Consider the following 16,061-nt stretch of genomic DNA (forward strand, 5'->3'; position numbering starts at 1 on the left):
TGATGATCCAGGTCTGTTGTAGCCACTTGGCCTACTATTTGTGTTTTTAATGATTCAGCAGAGATGTGCCTTTAGGTGCTGCTGTAAACAGTCCTCTAAATCTTAAAAATCAATGATAAATGAAAGGAATTTAATTATTATTTGTACTGATAGCACTGTCTGTTACTTAGGTTGCTAAGCATTTTCATTTCATGAGATTGGCTCATTGGTGGAGAGCAGGCATAGGAATTGTTCTGTGATTTTTGTTCTGTTCAAAACTTTGTCAAACACTTACTGTAGTCTGAGTTTTTCCCATTCTATGCATCTGACTATGTTTAAATTGCTTAGGAAAATTTAATTAAAAACAGTATTGAAGAATGGGCTGATGAGAAAACAGAAGGGGAGACCAGAAAAATGTATATTCTTTTGCCTCTGTAATATTGTTCTAAATGGCAATATTCTTTTCAATGCTGTGAAAAGATCTTCCATCTCTCTGGCTTGAAACAGGAAATTTGTTTGATGACCAGGGCTCGAATCAAGAGGCCAAATTAGCTGATCTAAGAGTGTGGGGCAGAGAGGCACAGGAATGAGAAGAGGCTGAAATTGGAAAAAGAAGTCCAGGAAAAGAAGAATGAATGGAGAAGTTTGAGAAGTGAGTGAAGCCCATGCTGAAAAAGCAGGACAGCAAGGAGAATAGGACCATCAGTGAAGGAAAAACCCAGAACTGGGATGGGAAGCAGATGGGAAGAGCTGGATAGGAAAGTTTAGGTGTGGGGCTAGCAGGTAGAACAGCAGATTCCCACAAAGCACCTCTCTTTCACGAAGCTAGAGCAGCACCCAAGGTGTTTCCTTGTCCTCCTGCCTTTGTTGGAGGAAGCAGGCTGGCACAGCATCCTGCTCCCCTGCAGCACTAGCAGGATGTCATCTTGCCTTTGGTGAGTCGGGGGGCAGGGGCCTGAGGAACTGAGGGCTCCAGGGCTGCAGATGAACCATATGGCTGCTGGCACAGCATCCCATGGTGGGAGGCATTTGTCTGCCTTCCTGGTGGTAGGGACCTAGGAAACTCCTGTCCTTTCCTCAGGGTCTTTATACTCTCATTTTAACATCAGCTGAAGCACTCAGAGTTAAGGAGTGCTGAACTAAAGCTGCCTCTGCATCCTGTAATGTTTTTTCTTTGACGTAATTCCTCCCTTTGAGAAAACATGCTTTGCTCAATGAGAGAGAGGAATTTACTTATAGAATGCACTTTTTCTCTGGCTTGCTGCAGAAAAAGGAAAAATGCAGTGTAAGAGTCAGGGAATTATTTAACTAAAGTGACTGTAGAAGCTACAGGAACATGATCTGATCCTCCAGGCTATCTGAGTTTGTGTGAGGTTGAACTAGTCATTTTAAGCTTTTCACAGGCTCTCATTAGCCACTGAATCTAACTCACTGGAGATGTCCAATCCCAGAGCCTGAAAGAAGAGTGGTAAGGATACTGCACGTTCTGTTCTGAAAAAGAAGTTCCAGAAAAGCATCTCAAATCAAGTACTGCTCAAATCAGCAGATACTTCTGAAATTTTGCCATCTGTGCCTCAGCTCACTCACCATGTAATGGTAATAATGTTACTTCTAAAAGAAGATTGTGGGAGATTTTGAAAATAAATTAGCTTAATGTTTTGTGATGCAGTCAAGAAAAAAAAAATTGAATAAGGGTGAAGGCTGGAGGAATATAAAGGAGCTGAAAGATTATGCTATGAACTAGTGTCATGCACCTACCCTGTAATGCAAATGTCTGCCATTAACATGGAGTTCATCAACTGGAAACTACAAAGGAGAAGGAAAGATACAAAGGAAAAGAAAGATCTGGCAACATTGCTGGGTCTTGTGATAATTGAGGCATCACTTTCATGATCTCTTACAATGTGATCTTAAAAGGTCTCAGTGGCTATCAGAGAAGCACTAATGCCTTTGAGCCTTTGGGAGAACTCATCTGGACACTTGTCTATACTTACATCTTCAAGCAGAACGGTGAGAGCAAACTGGAGAAAGGGCCAGTGAGGCTGCTAGCAAAGTCAAAGGAATGGGTGGCGAGTTTTAAAAGGTAAAGAAGAATGAAAAATGCAAAATGAAGATTGAGGGATGAACAAGACAGCAGTTTGTAAATACACCTGAAGGATTAACAGCAGGATGGAAACCTGATGAGATGAGGTACAGTTCTTAGCAAAACAGTCATTAGGTTTGAGATAAATGGGAATTAAGTTGAGGTTGAAAATCAAATGGTTTTCTGAGAGAGTAGTGAGAGTCTTGGGCAGCATCCCAAAGGACAGAGTGGAAGAGCCCTTGTTGGGCTGGAGGTGAGGCTTGAGCCCTTGGACAGCGGGGTAAGCAGGGCCTGGGCTCAGACTCAGGAGTCTGTAGCCAGTTAAATGTGTTCACTGTAGCAGATGCTGCTTGCACACTTGGACATCCTGCCTTCAGTGCGTGTGGGTGGTTGACCTTTTCCTTCTCTCAAGTGAAATCAAGTCATTAGGAATTATCTCTAAATATTCTGGCCCAGTACTTCAGAGCTTCAGCTGCTTTAATCTTAGTAAGCCTTGGGGAGCCAGATTACCAGCATATGTGCCCCCCAGAGTCCAGGAGCATATGAGGAGATCTCTTTCAGATGGCTGGTTTTTAACATGCAGCCAGAGAGGTCTGTTGAGTGCCTGAGCATGTGTTCAAAGAAGGGGATGTATGTGCTCTCTGGTAGCATTTCCAAGATGCAGAAAAGCCTCATGTCTGTTTGCTCCAGGATATCTGTTAGTCCTGGTTTATGCAGCATTTTGGAATTGAAAAACTCTGTTGTGTAAGGGCTGAAGGAAAAAATACATTGTTGGAGTGGAAACATTGCCGTTTCCAGCCTTTGGATGGCCTCCACTTCATGTTTGTCACATGCAATTCATATCTGAAAGGAACGTGTGTCACTGCTGATGTGATGTGCCATGTCATAAAAGCTTTGGTGACATTTTCTGACCTCTTAAAAACTAACGAAAGAGGTTTGCAACTTGTAAATGCCATCTGCCATGGCAAAGCAGCTTCCCAGTTCTCTAATCACATATGCCTCTTGTGAAATGCTGCATCACCTTGAAAAAACCAGCATATTAATGGAGGAAGCTTGTCGTTTCACTCATTCCCAAATTCTTTACATAATTCATCTATTAAATTTTCTTTTGCTTATTATGAACCCTGAGGGGTGGAAGTTGCAGCAAATCCATGATAGCTTTAGGAGTTCTGTTTCATTAGAGCTGTATTTACGTTCTGATTTTTTGGTACTCTGAATTGGAACCATTCTCCCTATGATCTTAATCTTTTGCAGATACTCATGGGGCTCACAGATGGAAGTGTGAAAAGTCTGAGCTGTCTCAGGAACATGTAACAGGACTTGGGGGGTGTGTAAAAACTGGGGAGTGTTCTTCATTAACCTGTGTTTGTTCCTGTGGTCCATTAAGGCAACTGAGATGTGCTAATTATTTTTAATTGATTCAACTTATGTCACACTGATAGCCTCAGATGTGGGATAGGGAGACCAAATGTTGGGTTCAGTTTTTGCTGGGCTGACAGCTTATATAATGAACAGTGTGGAATCAGTAGGGACAGTTTTTACAGCCTGGAAAAAAAGAAGCAAAGTGTTTCATGCTTGGATAGGAGAGAAGAGCACTTTATCCACTTGTGTTTTACTTTGCATAGTGCTGTTGTTGGCTGCTCTGGCTTTTGCATGTCAATAAGACAAATTTTCTAAAGACAGGATTTATTGCAGGAAATGTGTCCATATTGTAGGGCACATACACAGCATGCATTAATTTCTGAGTAACAATGAGCAAAAGCTGCTTCAGATGGTGCCAGAGTACAAAACTGCATCCCTACAGACTGGTGAGAGGCAACAGATCTCCCTTCTGCCAAAACCAGTGCTTTTTGTGTTTGCTGAGACAAGTGTGAGCATTGTCTAGCCCTCACCACCAGCGCTGAAGAAGTTAGGTCTGTTTTTATCGCTGTATTACAGGCAGGGAAGGAGTTCTGCTGAAAAATGAAGTGACAACACTAGCAAGTCTGTGTAAGCAGCAAACCAAGATCCCAGAAGCCCTGGCTTGCCAGCCTGTCTCAAAACATCATGCCCAAGTGCCCTGGGCAAACCCTGTTCTTCTGACTGTGTTTGTCCGTAGCATTGGTGACATAGAAGGCTTCAATACTGATTCTAATTCTGATTTTTATACATAAGATTATCATTTCTGTGGCAGGACCTATCCTCAGGCTTCTTATTGATAAAAAGATCTTGTAATTTCTTCATTGGGGTATTGAGAGGTGAGGCTAGATGTTCATGGGTGTCACAGAATGGATAAATAAAAAATATCACCCAGGGGCAAGAGAAATGAAGAAGCCTGTGAGCATCACTCTGGATGTCATGTTCTGAGGTGGCAGGGGTATATTCTCAGTCCAGCACTTGCAAGACAAAGCCATCACAGTGTTCTGCCCCCTCCTAGCAGAGCAGATGGAAAGGTCCCACTGTGCATGTACCGCCCCAAGGGTCCTGCTCACAGATGGAGTGATGAAACCCAAAAGCTGCTGTGCAGGAGTTCAGTGGGGTTTTTGTAGCTGCTTTGCCATGTAGCCATTTCAGTCTGACCTATTTTTATAGATCCTGACGAGGTCTGCAAAACAAACTTATTTTTAACTGCTGTTCACATGATTCTTATCTTACCATTTGTAATTTTAAGAAGCTAATATGGGAGTTGGGTGGGATAGGTTTTTGCATTGGCTGCTCTGCAGTAATGACTTTTTTGCCTGGTTTGGTCCTGAAACAGAAAGAGAAGCCATCTCTTTTTTGCAGTAGCTGCAAAGTGACAAGGGTTAGAATATCAGTTCCTGCAGGCTGGTTGGTGCAGTGTAAAACTGCACTGTTTTATTGTGAAATCAGCCTAGTGGTGTGGCCTGGGAGACAGCAGCACAGGCACCTGAAACAGAAGATATTTGAACTCCTTAGAGGATGCTGTGTAGCTTTTTATCACAGCCCAGTCATAGCTGACATTTAAAATGTGCAGCAAGGAGGGAGGAAGATTAGGAGATGTCTCAGCAGAGGTATTGCAGCCCATCTGGGCTTTTCAGAGCGAGAAACTGTACCCTGCTGGGTATCCCAGGCTGGTATCAAAATACTTCCTTTGCTGCCTGCTTGAATAATAACCAGGTACACCGTGTGTGGGAAGGGGTTTTTGGGGCAGAAAAACTCCTTAGCATCCAGCTAAGGGAACAGCAAGGCACTGCTGTTGGGAAGGCTGCATGAGGAGCTGGGCCTGCTGCTTTCCTTCCAACACTGAGCATCTTCTCTGGTTTTAGGAACTTTCCGCTGTACGTTCTGCGAGACTGAAGTGGAGGAAGATGAGTCGGCCATGCCCAAGAAGGATGCAAGGACACTGGTGGCGAGATTCAACGAGCAGATTGAGCCCATCTATGCCCTGCTTCGGGAGACAGAGGATGTTAACTTAGCCTATGAAATCCTGGAGCCAGAACCCACAGAGATTCCTGCTCTGAAGCAGAGGTGGGAGCGTGCAGGGTCTTTCCTCACTGCACTGCTTCTTTGTAGAGTGTTCCTCTGCTCTGCTCTGTGGGGCTTTCCCAAACCTTGTGCAGGACTTAATTGTACAGCACCAACTATGCAAACAGCTGACAGATTGCCCCAGGGCTGTGTGGTTTAGAAGGAGACAGGGGGCTGTAACCATTTTTTACTAAACAGCCCGCTGCATGTATTTTTCTATGAGGTGGGATGCTTGAATTGCCTGCTGCTTGCCACGCTGCAGCTGCTATGCACACCAAGCCCTTGGCCTAATAGTTAAAAAATGCAGCTGCTTGATAAAGCTCTGAAGGTGCCACCTTATGCTGTCTTCTACCTCTCAAATACTTATCTGTCATCTGTTCCTTTTGCTTCTACCCAGCTTTTGAAACGAAGCTATCTGCAATCCACACCTTCTATTTCAAATCCTCATATAATAGTATTCTAGTCTGAAGACATTACTTGTAATAAGCAGTTTTTTCCTTCTTATTTTGTCCAACTTGTTACACACCTCTTCTTTTCAGGAGAAGACCATGTTGGAATCAAAAACTCCTTAAAATGTTCTTACCCATGGGAAATGACACTTTCTTTCAGAACATTCCTAGCTTTACAAAAACAGATGATGTTTAAATAATGCAAAAAGATGTGGGGAGCTGTCAGTTTTGTCAGCTGTGGTGAAATGTGATGCACTTCTGTATTTAAAAAAAAATTAATTATACACATGGGGGAAAAGAGCTGTACCATGAGGGGAAGCATTCCCACAGTGCCTTGGGGTGCTTGGCTTTAGTTAATAGGAGAGCAAGCAAGATACTCTTTTTTTCCTCTCAGGCTAACCTTGAGAAAGAATGTTCCTCATATATTCATGCTAGACAGCTTCTAATTAATATAATAAAAATTCTTTGTCTATTCATAGTCTTTTTCTAGCCAAGAAGGTAGCTATTTTTCCTCATCATTCTGATAGAAAAACAGAAGCAATATAAAGAGCAGAAGAGATTTTTCCAAGGTCACTCAACGTGTCTGTGGTGATATGGGAAATTCTTTCAAGCTTTTATACCCAAGCTGAATCACTAGACTTTTCTTTAAAATCCCTTTTTTCAGTAGTTTAAGTAGTAGAACTGGGATAACCCTAGCAAAAAGAGAGTAATTTTTCAGTCTTCCCTTTTTGTGTACAGGAAATTATCACAGCAGAGGCCTGGTGCAGTCCCATGATTAAATCGCAGCACCCACTTACTTGACTCTTAAATACTTAAAAAACATTGTAAATGATTAATTACTCTGTGCAAGGAATGACAAAATAAATAGGCAGCTTTTTAAATGCTTACTTGAACACAACTTGCTTCAGCACATACAGTGATTTAATTATTTATTAACTCTTATTAATTCAAAGCAGTTAATTCCATGAAAGCGCTGCTGTGAGATTTTTTTAAAGTGCCAAACCCTGGATTATTTACCCTCTCTGTTTTTATGGAGTCTTGAGAGTCGAAATCATTGACAAAACTGACATTTGGTGATTGTGAAACAAACCAAAAAGGTCACAAAATGCCTGCATCTTCTCTTTGCAGTAACTTGGGCAACTCCATGTGTTTTCAGGAGAGTTACAGCTCTAGGTGGCCCCACTGGCATTGCAGAACTGTCATTCACCTGCCCTGGGAAACTGGGTAGATCTTCATTTATGTTTTCCTAAGAGGCTGTTAATTTTCTTAATCGTGGGAGAGCATGAATTAGCCCCACAGGTTTCAAAATAAACCTGTATTACTTAAGCCCTTCTCCATAGTTTTTGAAAAATTATGGATTTTATTAACCCTTCTATTTCATTGTGTCAAAATAGCATGATGTCAATTAACAAAAAATCTTCACAGAATTAATTTTCTGTGGTCATGCTGTCAAGAACCATGGGTTGTCTCTTATGAAGTTGAAACTCTTAAGAGCAGCACAATGAAAATGTGTTTTGTTTTATCTCAAATGTGGCAAAAAAAGAGAATTATTCCCATTATCCAAGACCTTTCTTAATAGTCTGGGCAGGACTGAGATGAAAATTTCAAGTTGTTTGCCCACTGCACAGCGTGGTTTCTGTGGGCCATACCTCAGCTGTGTCAAGGGCTATTTATGTTGCCTTTAAAGGCAGCTAAACCACTCATTAAGGGATTTCCATCGAGGTGAATAAAACAGACTAAATGTAGCCACATCTGGGCCACTGAGCTGCCACAGTTCCTGCCTGCAGGGTGGCCATGTGAAGTCTGGAGCAAGGTGGGGAAAAAGTAGTTCATGGATCTAAGAGAGAAAGAGAGATTTAAGAGATCCCTTCATCTGCTCTGTGCTGCCTGTAAGGCAGCTCCCACACCTGGCCTTTTGTTGGTGCCTGGTCCTTGGTGTCTAATGCTGTACTTTGGAACAGGTTGCTCCACAGTAAGTTCTCTTCTTGCAGAATGAAGTGTTCCCCTGCCCAGGTAGTCTTGGGGTAGTGCTCACACCTACCAACAGTGACATCAATTAAGGCACACTTGCAAAGCTCACTGGGGTCCAAAATCAGTCAGAAAGTGTCTGGATGGCTCCAGCTCAGTGTAGGACATTGCAGTAGATCACATGAAGTAATTAGTACTGTAGGTGTCTCTCATAAGTGTTACTTTCATTTTTGAAACGTTCCTGACGTCATGGAATAAGTGTTTTGCTGCTAAATGGTTCTGTGTAGGAAAAAAGTAAATTTCAGGCACACTCCCAGAGGCTTCTATGCAAAAGTATTATTAGGTAGTTCCTGGCACTATGGAGGGTTTAGTGTCACGCTGTAGTCATGGGGAGGGAGAGCTTGGGGGAGAGCTGCATTGTGCATCCTGTGAGGAAAGTGGATTACATAAAATCGTCAGGGAAACGCTGGTTAGAGATTTCTATTGTGTGGGAAGCAGAGTGGTGCTTTTCACAGAGCACATGCCTGTCTTGGGGAGCTGAAAGGTACCAACACTTGAAATAACTCGCTGGGGAGAAGGTCTCTGTGTGGCTCCTTGGGTTACATAAGCAATCCCTGTGCATGAGCCTTCTGCCCAAAATTCAAGGCTGCTGTGAAGCTCTCCTAGCAGAGCTGGCTCTGCAGGATTGCTAAGGACACAAGACATGCTAACACAGATGCTGTGAAGTATTTTGTTAACAGATCCCAGCCATTCCACTACTGAGAGCCTGTGAGTAGCTCTCGATCAACACTGTGGCTGAACAAACCAATATTTTTTATTTGGGGAAGAGCAATGTTCACCTACCTGTGTCATTTCCCCTCAGTTTACCCCTAAAAATCCAGCAGAATTGGCTCATCAAATAGTGGTAATGTCCTTACTGAACTAAAAAACCCATACATTAGTCAGGTCTTCTCCAAGTGCAACTTTATTTTAAGCTTCTTGGTTGGAGAAAAGGTCATTGGGTAGACAGCAGCAACTGAACCATGCTCACTGATGACAACTGTCAGCTCAGCTGGCATCCTGGAGTATTCCTGATGGATTTAATCTGGACAAGAGAAGGAGTCAAGGCAGGGCTGTTCCTCATGAAAAGCTGTAGGTACCCCTGGCAATTTGATGATTGAAATTATATGATCTGCAGTGGATTTGTTTCTCTGAAAAGATGAAATCTCATTCTGAAGTAGAGGAACAGTCACATTTGGCTTTCCCCACTCTGTATACATAGCAGCACAGGCCAGGGTGTATTTTAGGCTCGTAGCCATCATCAGTGTGCAGAAAATATTTCACCTGATAGCCTGTTTAGATCAGATCCAAGCAGGAATGGTTTTCTCCATCAGTCTCCTGAGCTAGAAGGAGCCCTGCAGGGAAATGTGCAGAGAGCAAAGGAGGGCTGGGCTTTGACTGCCATACCCTCCCTCCACATGGGTCAGCACCTTCATTTCTCCACTTTTTTCACAGTTAAGACAGTTCTTCTGTCTCCTCCTGCACTGCATCAGCACACAAAGCCTTTTGTACAGTCCCAGTCCTCTGGTTTGAAGGTGCTTTCACCTCTTTCTTCTCTGCCTGGGCTCCCCAGTCCTCCCAGGGCTGCCTCTGTGGATAGTACCGATCTCCTGTGTAACACAGGAGAGGTGACTTCTCAAGTGCATTGTCACTCACAGTTCAAGCAAAGGTTTGAATTGTGTTTTTCATGGTGAGTTAACTCCTTCAGGAGTCCTGTGATTAATAACAGTTCACAGCTCTGAGCATGCTGAGTCCCTGGGCCTACTATCTACCTTGGTTAGACTTCAGTGCTTTTTAAATGCAGGATTTGGCTGCTGTGTGAAGGCCAAAAAGAGGCTTTTCCAAATACCAGACTACTCTTTGACAGTGTTTTTCTGCTGTGGCTTTGGTTTCAGGGAATTCTGGCATGTTATGCCTATTTTAACCAAAGTGCATTTGCATCTCTAGTGCTGCCTCTTATTTTCAGTGTCTGTGGTGGGTGTTGCCATGGCCCTATGTAGGGTTTCCCAGTAGAGATCCACAAGTTTCCCAAACCAGCAAGCTGGCACAGAAATTCCTGGCAGCACATGTTAGAACTGAGAATGAAAGTTCTTAGTGCAGATCATGAGGGATAACTAACCATCACTGAAGTATTTTTGTCTAAGGAGGGGCTGGTTCTGAGAGCTGTTTTTCTCTCTTTAACTTCCATGTAGCAAGGAGCGTGCAGCTGGTGCTGGTTCAGGAGCAGCAGCTGGCCTTGCAGGGGGACACCATCGGGAAGCCTGGACCACAAAGGGGCCATCGTACGAGGACTTGTACACCCAGAACGTCGTCATCAGCATGGAGGACCAGGAGGATCTGAGCCGCTCTGCAGGCGAAGGAAAGCCAGCCAGGGAGAGACCCATTTGGCTGCGGGAGAGCACCGTGCAGGGGGCTTATGACCCCGATGAAATCAAGGATGGTAAGAAATGCACAGAGCACAAGTACTGCTGGGCTGGTACAAGGCCTTTACAGTGCTGTCCAAGCCATCTTCTGGTGTTTGTGTACAGCTGCTGCTCCCAACACTGGAGTGTCTGCTCCCCTCTGCTGTGCAAAGCACCTGTGTGTAGGCAGATGGAAAAATTCCTTAGATCCAGGATGGAAATCTAGGTCAGTAAAGCTGAGCTGTCCATGAAATTTTGTGGGGGCTTCTAAAATGTTAATTAAGTGTTATGTCTTCCACCTTGAGAGCTTATTGCTTCTAGATGAAGGTCTTTCAGTTTCATCTAGAAAGCTGTCTCCCTAATAGGTCACTGCTGAAAAATAACATTTATTAATGTTCAGTGACCCTGAAGGCTACTAAATCTACCAGCACTGTTTATATGCTCCCGGCCTTCTTGATAATTGTTTCTCAAAACTTGTTATGTATGAAGAATACTCAGAAATACAGCTTCTAGAAGTACAGTAGGAAGGTCTGTCACCATGACAGGTGAGTCTTTATTCCCTTCTGTTTGTTTCTCATTATTTCTGCTTTTATTTTCATTCATCTTGGGGTCAGGTTATCCACAGACCAATGGTCAAAATCTTATAACCATTAGTAGAAACATTCTGCTTTGGTATGTGTGCTGTTTAAGATTCCATGCCAAAATTGGAAATGGGGACCTTTTATAATTTTTACAAGAGTGAGGTCAATAGATAGAGTAATTTTAGGATTATGGATTGAAACTGTTGATGCTCTAGGAAGAAAATATGGCAAAAAGGAGTCATATGTGTGAGTATGTGACCCTGGAACTCATGCCATGTTCAGGAGAGGACTGGAATATTTAGTTGTAGCAGAAATGAAGAAAATAGATGTGATATAATGGTCACAAGATACCTAAAGAACTTGTTCACATGTAATGCTGTCAAGTGTATTATGGATCCCAAACCATTTTTCAAATAGATTAAGCAAAGTGAGATGATTGAACAACCTGCTCCTGCAGTCTGTAGCAGATGTTGTTGTTACTCACCAGCCATGGTGAGTTCTCACCCCATTTTTCTGCTAGACATTCAATTCACCTGTAGTTTTAAATCAACTCCTTGAGACAGCTTTTGATGTACACAGCATAAATGTTTCTCAAGAAGTCACTGAGGGACATGGGGGTGGAATATCTCCTTACAGGATGGTGGCATCACTGCTTAACCTCCTCAGCTACTGGAGATCAAAGAGGGAGCTTGTGAAAATAGCCTGAACAGGAAGGACAGGACAGAAACTTGGGACCATTGACAGAAAAGATTCTCCGCTTGGATCTGGCAGAAACAGTTCTTGCAAGCAAGAGACAGCCCCTCTGAGCCACAAAGTCAGCCTTTGTGGAGCTAACTCTGGCTGTTGTCATTTCACAGCTCTCAGTGTGATGAGCTATGATATTATTTCACAGAAATGCTCTCCTACAGCCTCTTCTGTTCCACAATCACAAGCAGTAAGTTGAGCACACAACTGCCAACACGATGCCTTTATTCCTTCTTTCTTTCAGGAATTTGGCAGTGCTCTAGTATTAGTAGTTGTAGCCGTCACCTGTTACTACAGCTTTGTTTACAATGAAAACAGAATTCTGGTGAAATTAGGTATGGTTCTCTGGGCCTTTATTTTACCAGAGGAAAGGAGTGACCACAAACTGCCCTGGAACTTACTTCCTTCACCTTATTTTTTAATCTCAAGGTGAAAAATGTAACTAGCACATTTCTAACTGGGGAAGGAAAAGACTTGGGAGCTGCCTGCCTGGATGTGGTGCTGAAATCATGAGGGTCTGTGTCTTGGAGGAGTGGGCAAGTGGCTGCCTGTATGAGGGCAGAATGCCACCACCTCAGCTCCAGCAATTGTTCATAGGCAGCACCTTTTGGTGTAAGACAGAAACTTTGCTACAGGGAGCCTGTCCTGCTTTTTAGGCCTTATTTTTTTTCCTCCTCCATATTTAATTTTTTGTTCTGCTTTTTGTCTTGTGGTGTTTTTTAGATTTGGTTTGTTTCTTTTTTTCTGATACTCCCTGTAGTTCTTTTGGTGCTAGGTGGACTGACAGCCCTCTCACTAAAGGTAGGATTAGGAGAGGTTTTCTGTGGAATGCTACTTTTTGAGCAGAATTTTACCTTTAGAATCCCTCAGCTGCAGACATTGTGCCTACCAGAGCCATATTGAAACCTCCCAGCTGTTGTTCAGCGAAGTTTTCTGAAAGAGGAGCACAGGCCAGGTGTGTCAGCTGGGACACTGCAGTCCCCTCCAAATAAGGGGTGCAGGTAGGGAGCTACAGGGACGGTCTGGGCTGTGTTTCACTTGGAGAGCAGGCACTGGTTAGTGGTGTTCTGCACAGCTGGGCTGCGGGCTGTCAGCTGCATCTGCTCCATGGCAGCACCATCTCCCTGTAAGGAGCTTTTCCCCTGTCTGCCTGGTGTAGGTGCACCTCTGAGCTCAGCAGGAATGGCTGCTCTAAATGTTGTTTCATAACACATGATTTCCACATATTCTTTGTCTGCCTGGATCAATTTCTTCTCTGTGTTAATCCTTACAGGCAGGGAGCTCAGCAGGTTAGGGCCTGGGCTTGGGGTCTGCGTTTTAAGGATTGCTTTGCTTTCTGCTCCACTGTGATGCCTCAGTTTGACGCCTCCCTGGGGAAGTCTTTTCCAGGTACCTGCCCATCGTGCATTTGTTGTCTTCACTTTCAATGTGCTTCTGGTCAAGGCTTCCAGCTGGGAGCCACACTGACTCTTGGCCTCCCAGCTCCTAGGAAATGTCAGTACTTGCTCTGCCGTTATGACTGTCTCTGTCTTTGAAGGGAGGAGGAGTTGGCATAGAGAAAGGATGTGACTTTGCCAGCTGAGCTCAGTGGCAGTAATTACTGAAGGTTTCGAAAGCTCTCAGGGCCATCACACGGATCTCTGTGAGGAAATGCTCATTCCCTCGTGTCCCTTTGCAGGGGGCCGGGATCTGGATGCGTTCCAGGAGCGTGAGGAGAGCCGGGCAGCCCTGGATGACAATGAGGAGGTGATGCGTGCCCTGCTCATCCACGAGAAGAAGACGCCTTCCGCGTCCACCGTCACCGTCAGCGGCGCCGCTCCTCTCTCGGGCGGCAACGCCAGCGACTCCGAGAGCGAGACCAGCGAGTCGGAGGAGGAGTCCCCTCCCCGCCCCGCCGCCACAGCCACCGCAACCTACGCGCTGGAGGAGGAGGAGGAGGATGAAGAGTTCGAGGTGGTGGCAGAAGACCCCACTGTCACGGTGGCTGGGCGCCCGCATTCCTACAGCCAAGTGAGCCAGCGCCCCGAGCTGGTGGCGCAGATGACGCCGGAGGAAAAGGAGGTTTACATAGCCATGGGGCAGCGCATGTTCGAGGACATGTTCGACTAGCTGTCCCTGCCAGGGCATTTTTTTAAAGGTGACTTTTTAAGGCAGAGACTCTTTAGCAGAACAGAAGACTGGAGCGCATCTTCCCTCCCCTGTGCACAGGCAGGGTCACTGCAGCTCAGCACTGCTAATCTCAGGCATCCTGCTCGCCAGAGCGGGGGAGCAGCAGAGCTGCATGTGCCAAAGCACACAGGGGAGAACGAGTCTCAGAAGTGAGGATGCTTGCATGGTAAAAATCTGCTTCAGGGTGCCCTGCACAGGCACTGCTTTAACCTTCTCCAAGGCCCTAGCAGCTCTTTCTCCCGATGGCTTTAAGTTGATTTTTGTTGCAGATCCCAGTGAAGTCCTCATCCCTGCTCTCAGGGGACATAAGGGCTCCGTAGTTTGAGCAGAGCCCTCTGCAGAGGAGGGCATATGTAACATACAGCTGCCTGTGCTCAGTGAGGGGAGAGGGGAGGGAAATATTTGTCTGCTGATGGCAAGCTCGTACAGAGCTTGTAGCTGACCCTCTGCCCGCAGCCACTGGCCACCAGAGTGGCTCTTTGTAAGCAGGCCTGTAGGCAGCAACCTTTTCTTGCTCCCATTCGCTCCCTGCTGGGACTCAGCACCTCAAGGTCAGGTGTAACTTGAAACAGGCAGAGCGAAAGCCTTGGCAAGCACACGCAGTCAGTCACTTCTTGTCAGTGTAACAAATGCCCTCCATGGATCTGAGCTGCCAGTGCTCTGACTTGCCAGGAGAAACCTTCATTTTCCAATATTGCTGCCTGTTGTTTCCGCCTAGCCCTGTCCATGAAGACATGCAGACAGTTCACAGTGGGCAGAGCTGCTGTCAGGCAGTGCCAGAGAAGTAGCATAACTAAGTTTTATCTGCAATCTCACCAGGGCTATATGATTTTAAAAGGAATTGTACAATTTTGAATTCTGCTTGGCACACTCTTACCACAGAAAGACATTTATCAGTGCCTATAGAGCAATATAATGTTTTTAATGTTTTTCTCTTTCAATTGAAAATGTTGTTTTTTAAAAATCGTTGTGTTTTCCTACACAGTGCTACAATAAAACAAAATTATAAAAGAGTTCTGTGTTCCAGAGTAGGGGCAGCATTATGTGCTGTTCCACTTATATGGGCGGTACAAATTTGCTGCTCACTGAGACTGTAAATCTGTTTTATACTAACTATGCTTTCTATGTTCTGCTAACCTTGTAATGCCTCCTTTGTGGTTTGATTTTCAGCTTCTCAATACTCTGAATCCCCTCTTTTTTAAATAGTGTTTTGAATTTTCTTTTAAGTCATTTTAAAGAGGAATAAATAAACAGAAGCTTCTCCCCTTTTTCATGTTTCAGTTTATCTTGTGCCTAGTTGGGAATATTCTTTGCTTATCATTTTGATTTATTGGATTCAAGAAAAAAAACAATAATTTAAGGTCTGCTTTGAGAGGACCATTTGAAATCCCACTGCACATTGTTTCTCCTTAGCAGAGGTTCCTTGAATGCCTCCTGGAACCTCCTGCACTTCCAGGATGGATGTTTCATTGCATCAGTGCTGTGTACAAAGCAGAGGCTGCTTTTGATCAGCACTTCCATTTCTTTCCTCCTTCCTCAAGGGAAGCATAGGCTGATGGTAGAGGGCTTGCAGACATGGTGCTACTGGTTAAAATGGTGTTCTTATGTAGACAGGCTTCCAAGATCTTGTATCAAGCTTCTAGATATCAAGTCACAGAGCTGATAAGTCAGATTCAGTGATCACCTAGCAGAAAAAACCCATGCTGTACCCATTCTGTCTAGATTTAATCTGGCTGAATTCAATATTATCACTGGAGAAAAGCAGGTAGATTTACAAGGAGCCAAAAAAAGAAACTGAGAACTAATCCTGAATACAGAAAACTGCTCGTGCTCTGAACTCACCAGGGCTGTATACTGAGTTTTCAGTTTGCAAAATCAAGTTGTAGGTTTAGTAAAGATGAAATGAAGAAATAATCAACATAAAAATCTATAAAGTAGTGGTTTTCTTAATAAACACATTTAATTGTGGTTTGTGCAGCTGTTGAGGTTTTTGTCATTCAGCAAGGCAGGTCCTGCCCATCGGGAGGGGCAGGAGAGCGGTGGTTGTGGGGTTTGCCTTCCATCTCTCATGCACCACATGCAGCCCTTGGGAGGACTGGAGAGGTCAAAGGTGTGTGAGCAGATGCCATCATTGTTTCCTGCCCTCTCCAACAGTTCCTGACATTAGAAAGGATGGCTGCTC

At 44.4% G+C, this 16,061-nt stretch overlaps 1 protein-coding gene across 1 annotated transcript in view; it reads left to right on the forward strand.

The window, feature by feature from the left end:
• GTF2E1 (general transcription factor IIE subunit 1) overlaps nt 1-15,147 on the forward strand; it is a 49,236-nt gene extending 34,089 nt beyond the window's left edge. The window contains exons 3-5 of the mRNA XM_063148405.1: nt 5,329-5,530; nt 10,176-10,423; nt 13,389-15,147. Of these exons, the coding sequence (XP_063004475.1) occupies nt 5,329-5,530; nt 10,176-10,423; nt 13,389-13,819 (881 nt within the window). The 3' untranslated portion in view covers nt 13,820-15,147. The remainder of the gene's footprint in view (nt 1-5,328; nt 5,531-10,175; nt 10,424-13,388) is intronic.
• Nucleotides 15,148-16,061: the final 914 nt, after the last annotated feature.

Source organism: Melospiza melodia, chromosome 2, assembly GCF_035770615.1.
Source record: "Melospiza melodia melodia isolate bMelMel2 chromosome 2, bMelMel2.pri, whole genome shotgun sequence".
NCBI classification, from domain to species: Eukaryota; Metazoa; Chordata; class Aves; order Passeriformes; family Passerellidae; genus Melospiza; species Melospiza melodia.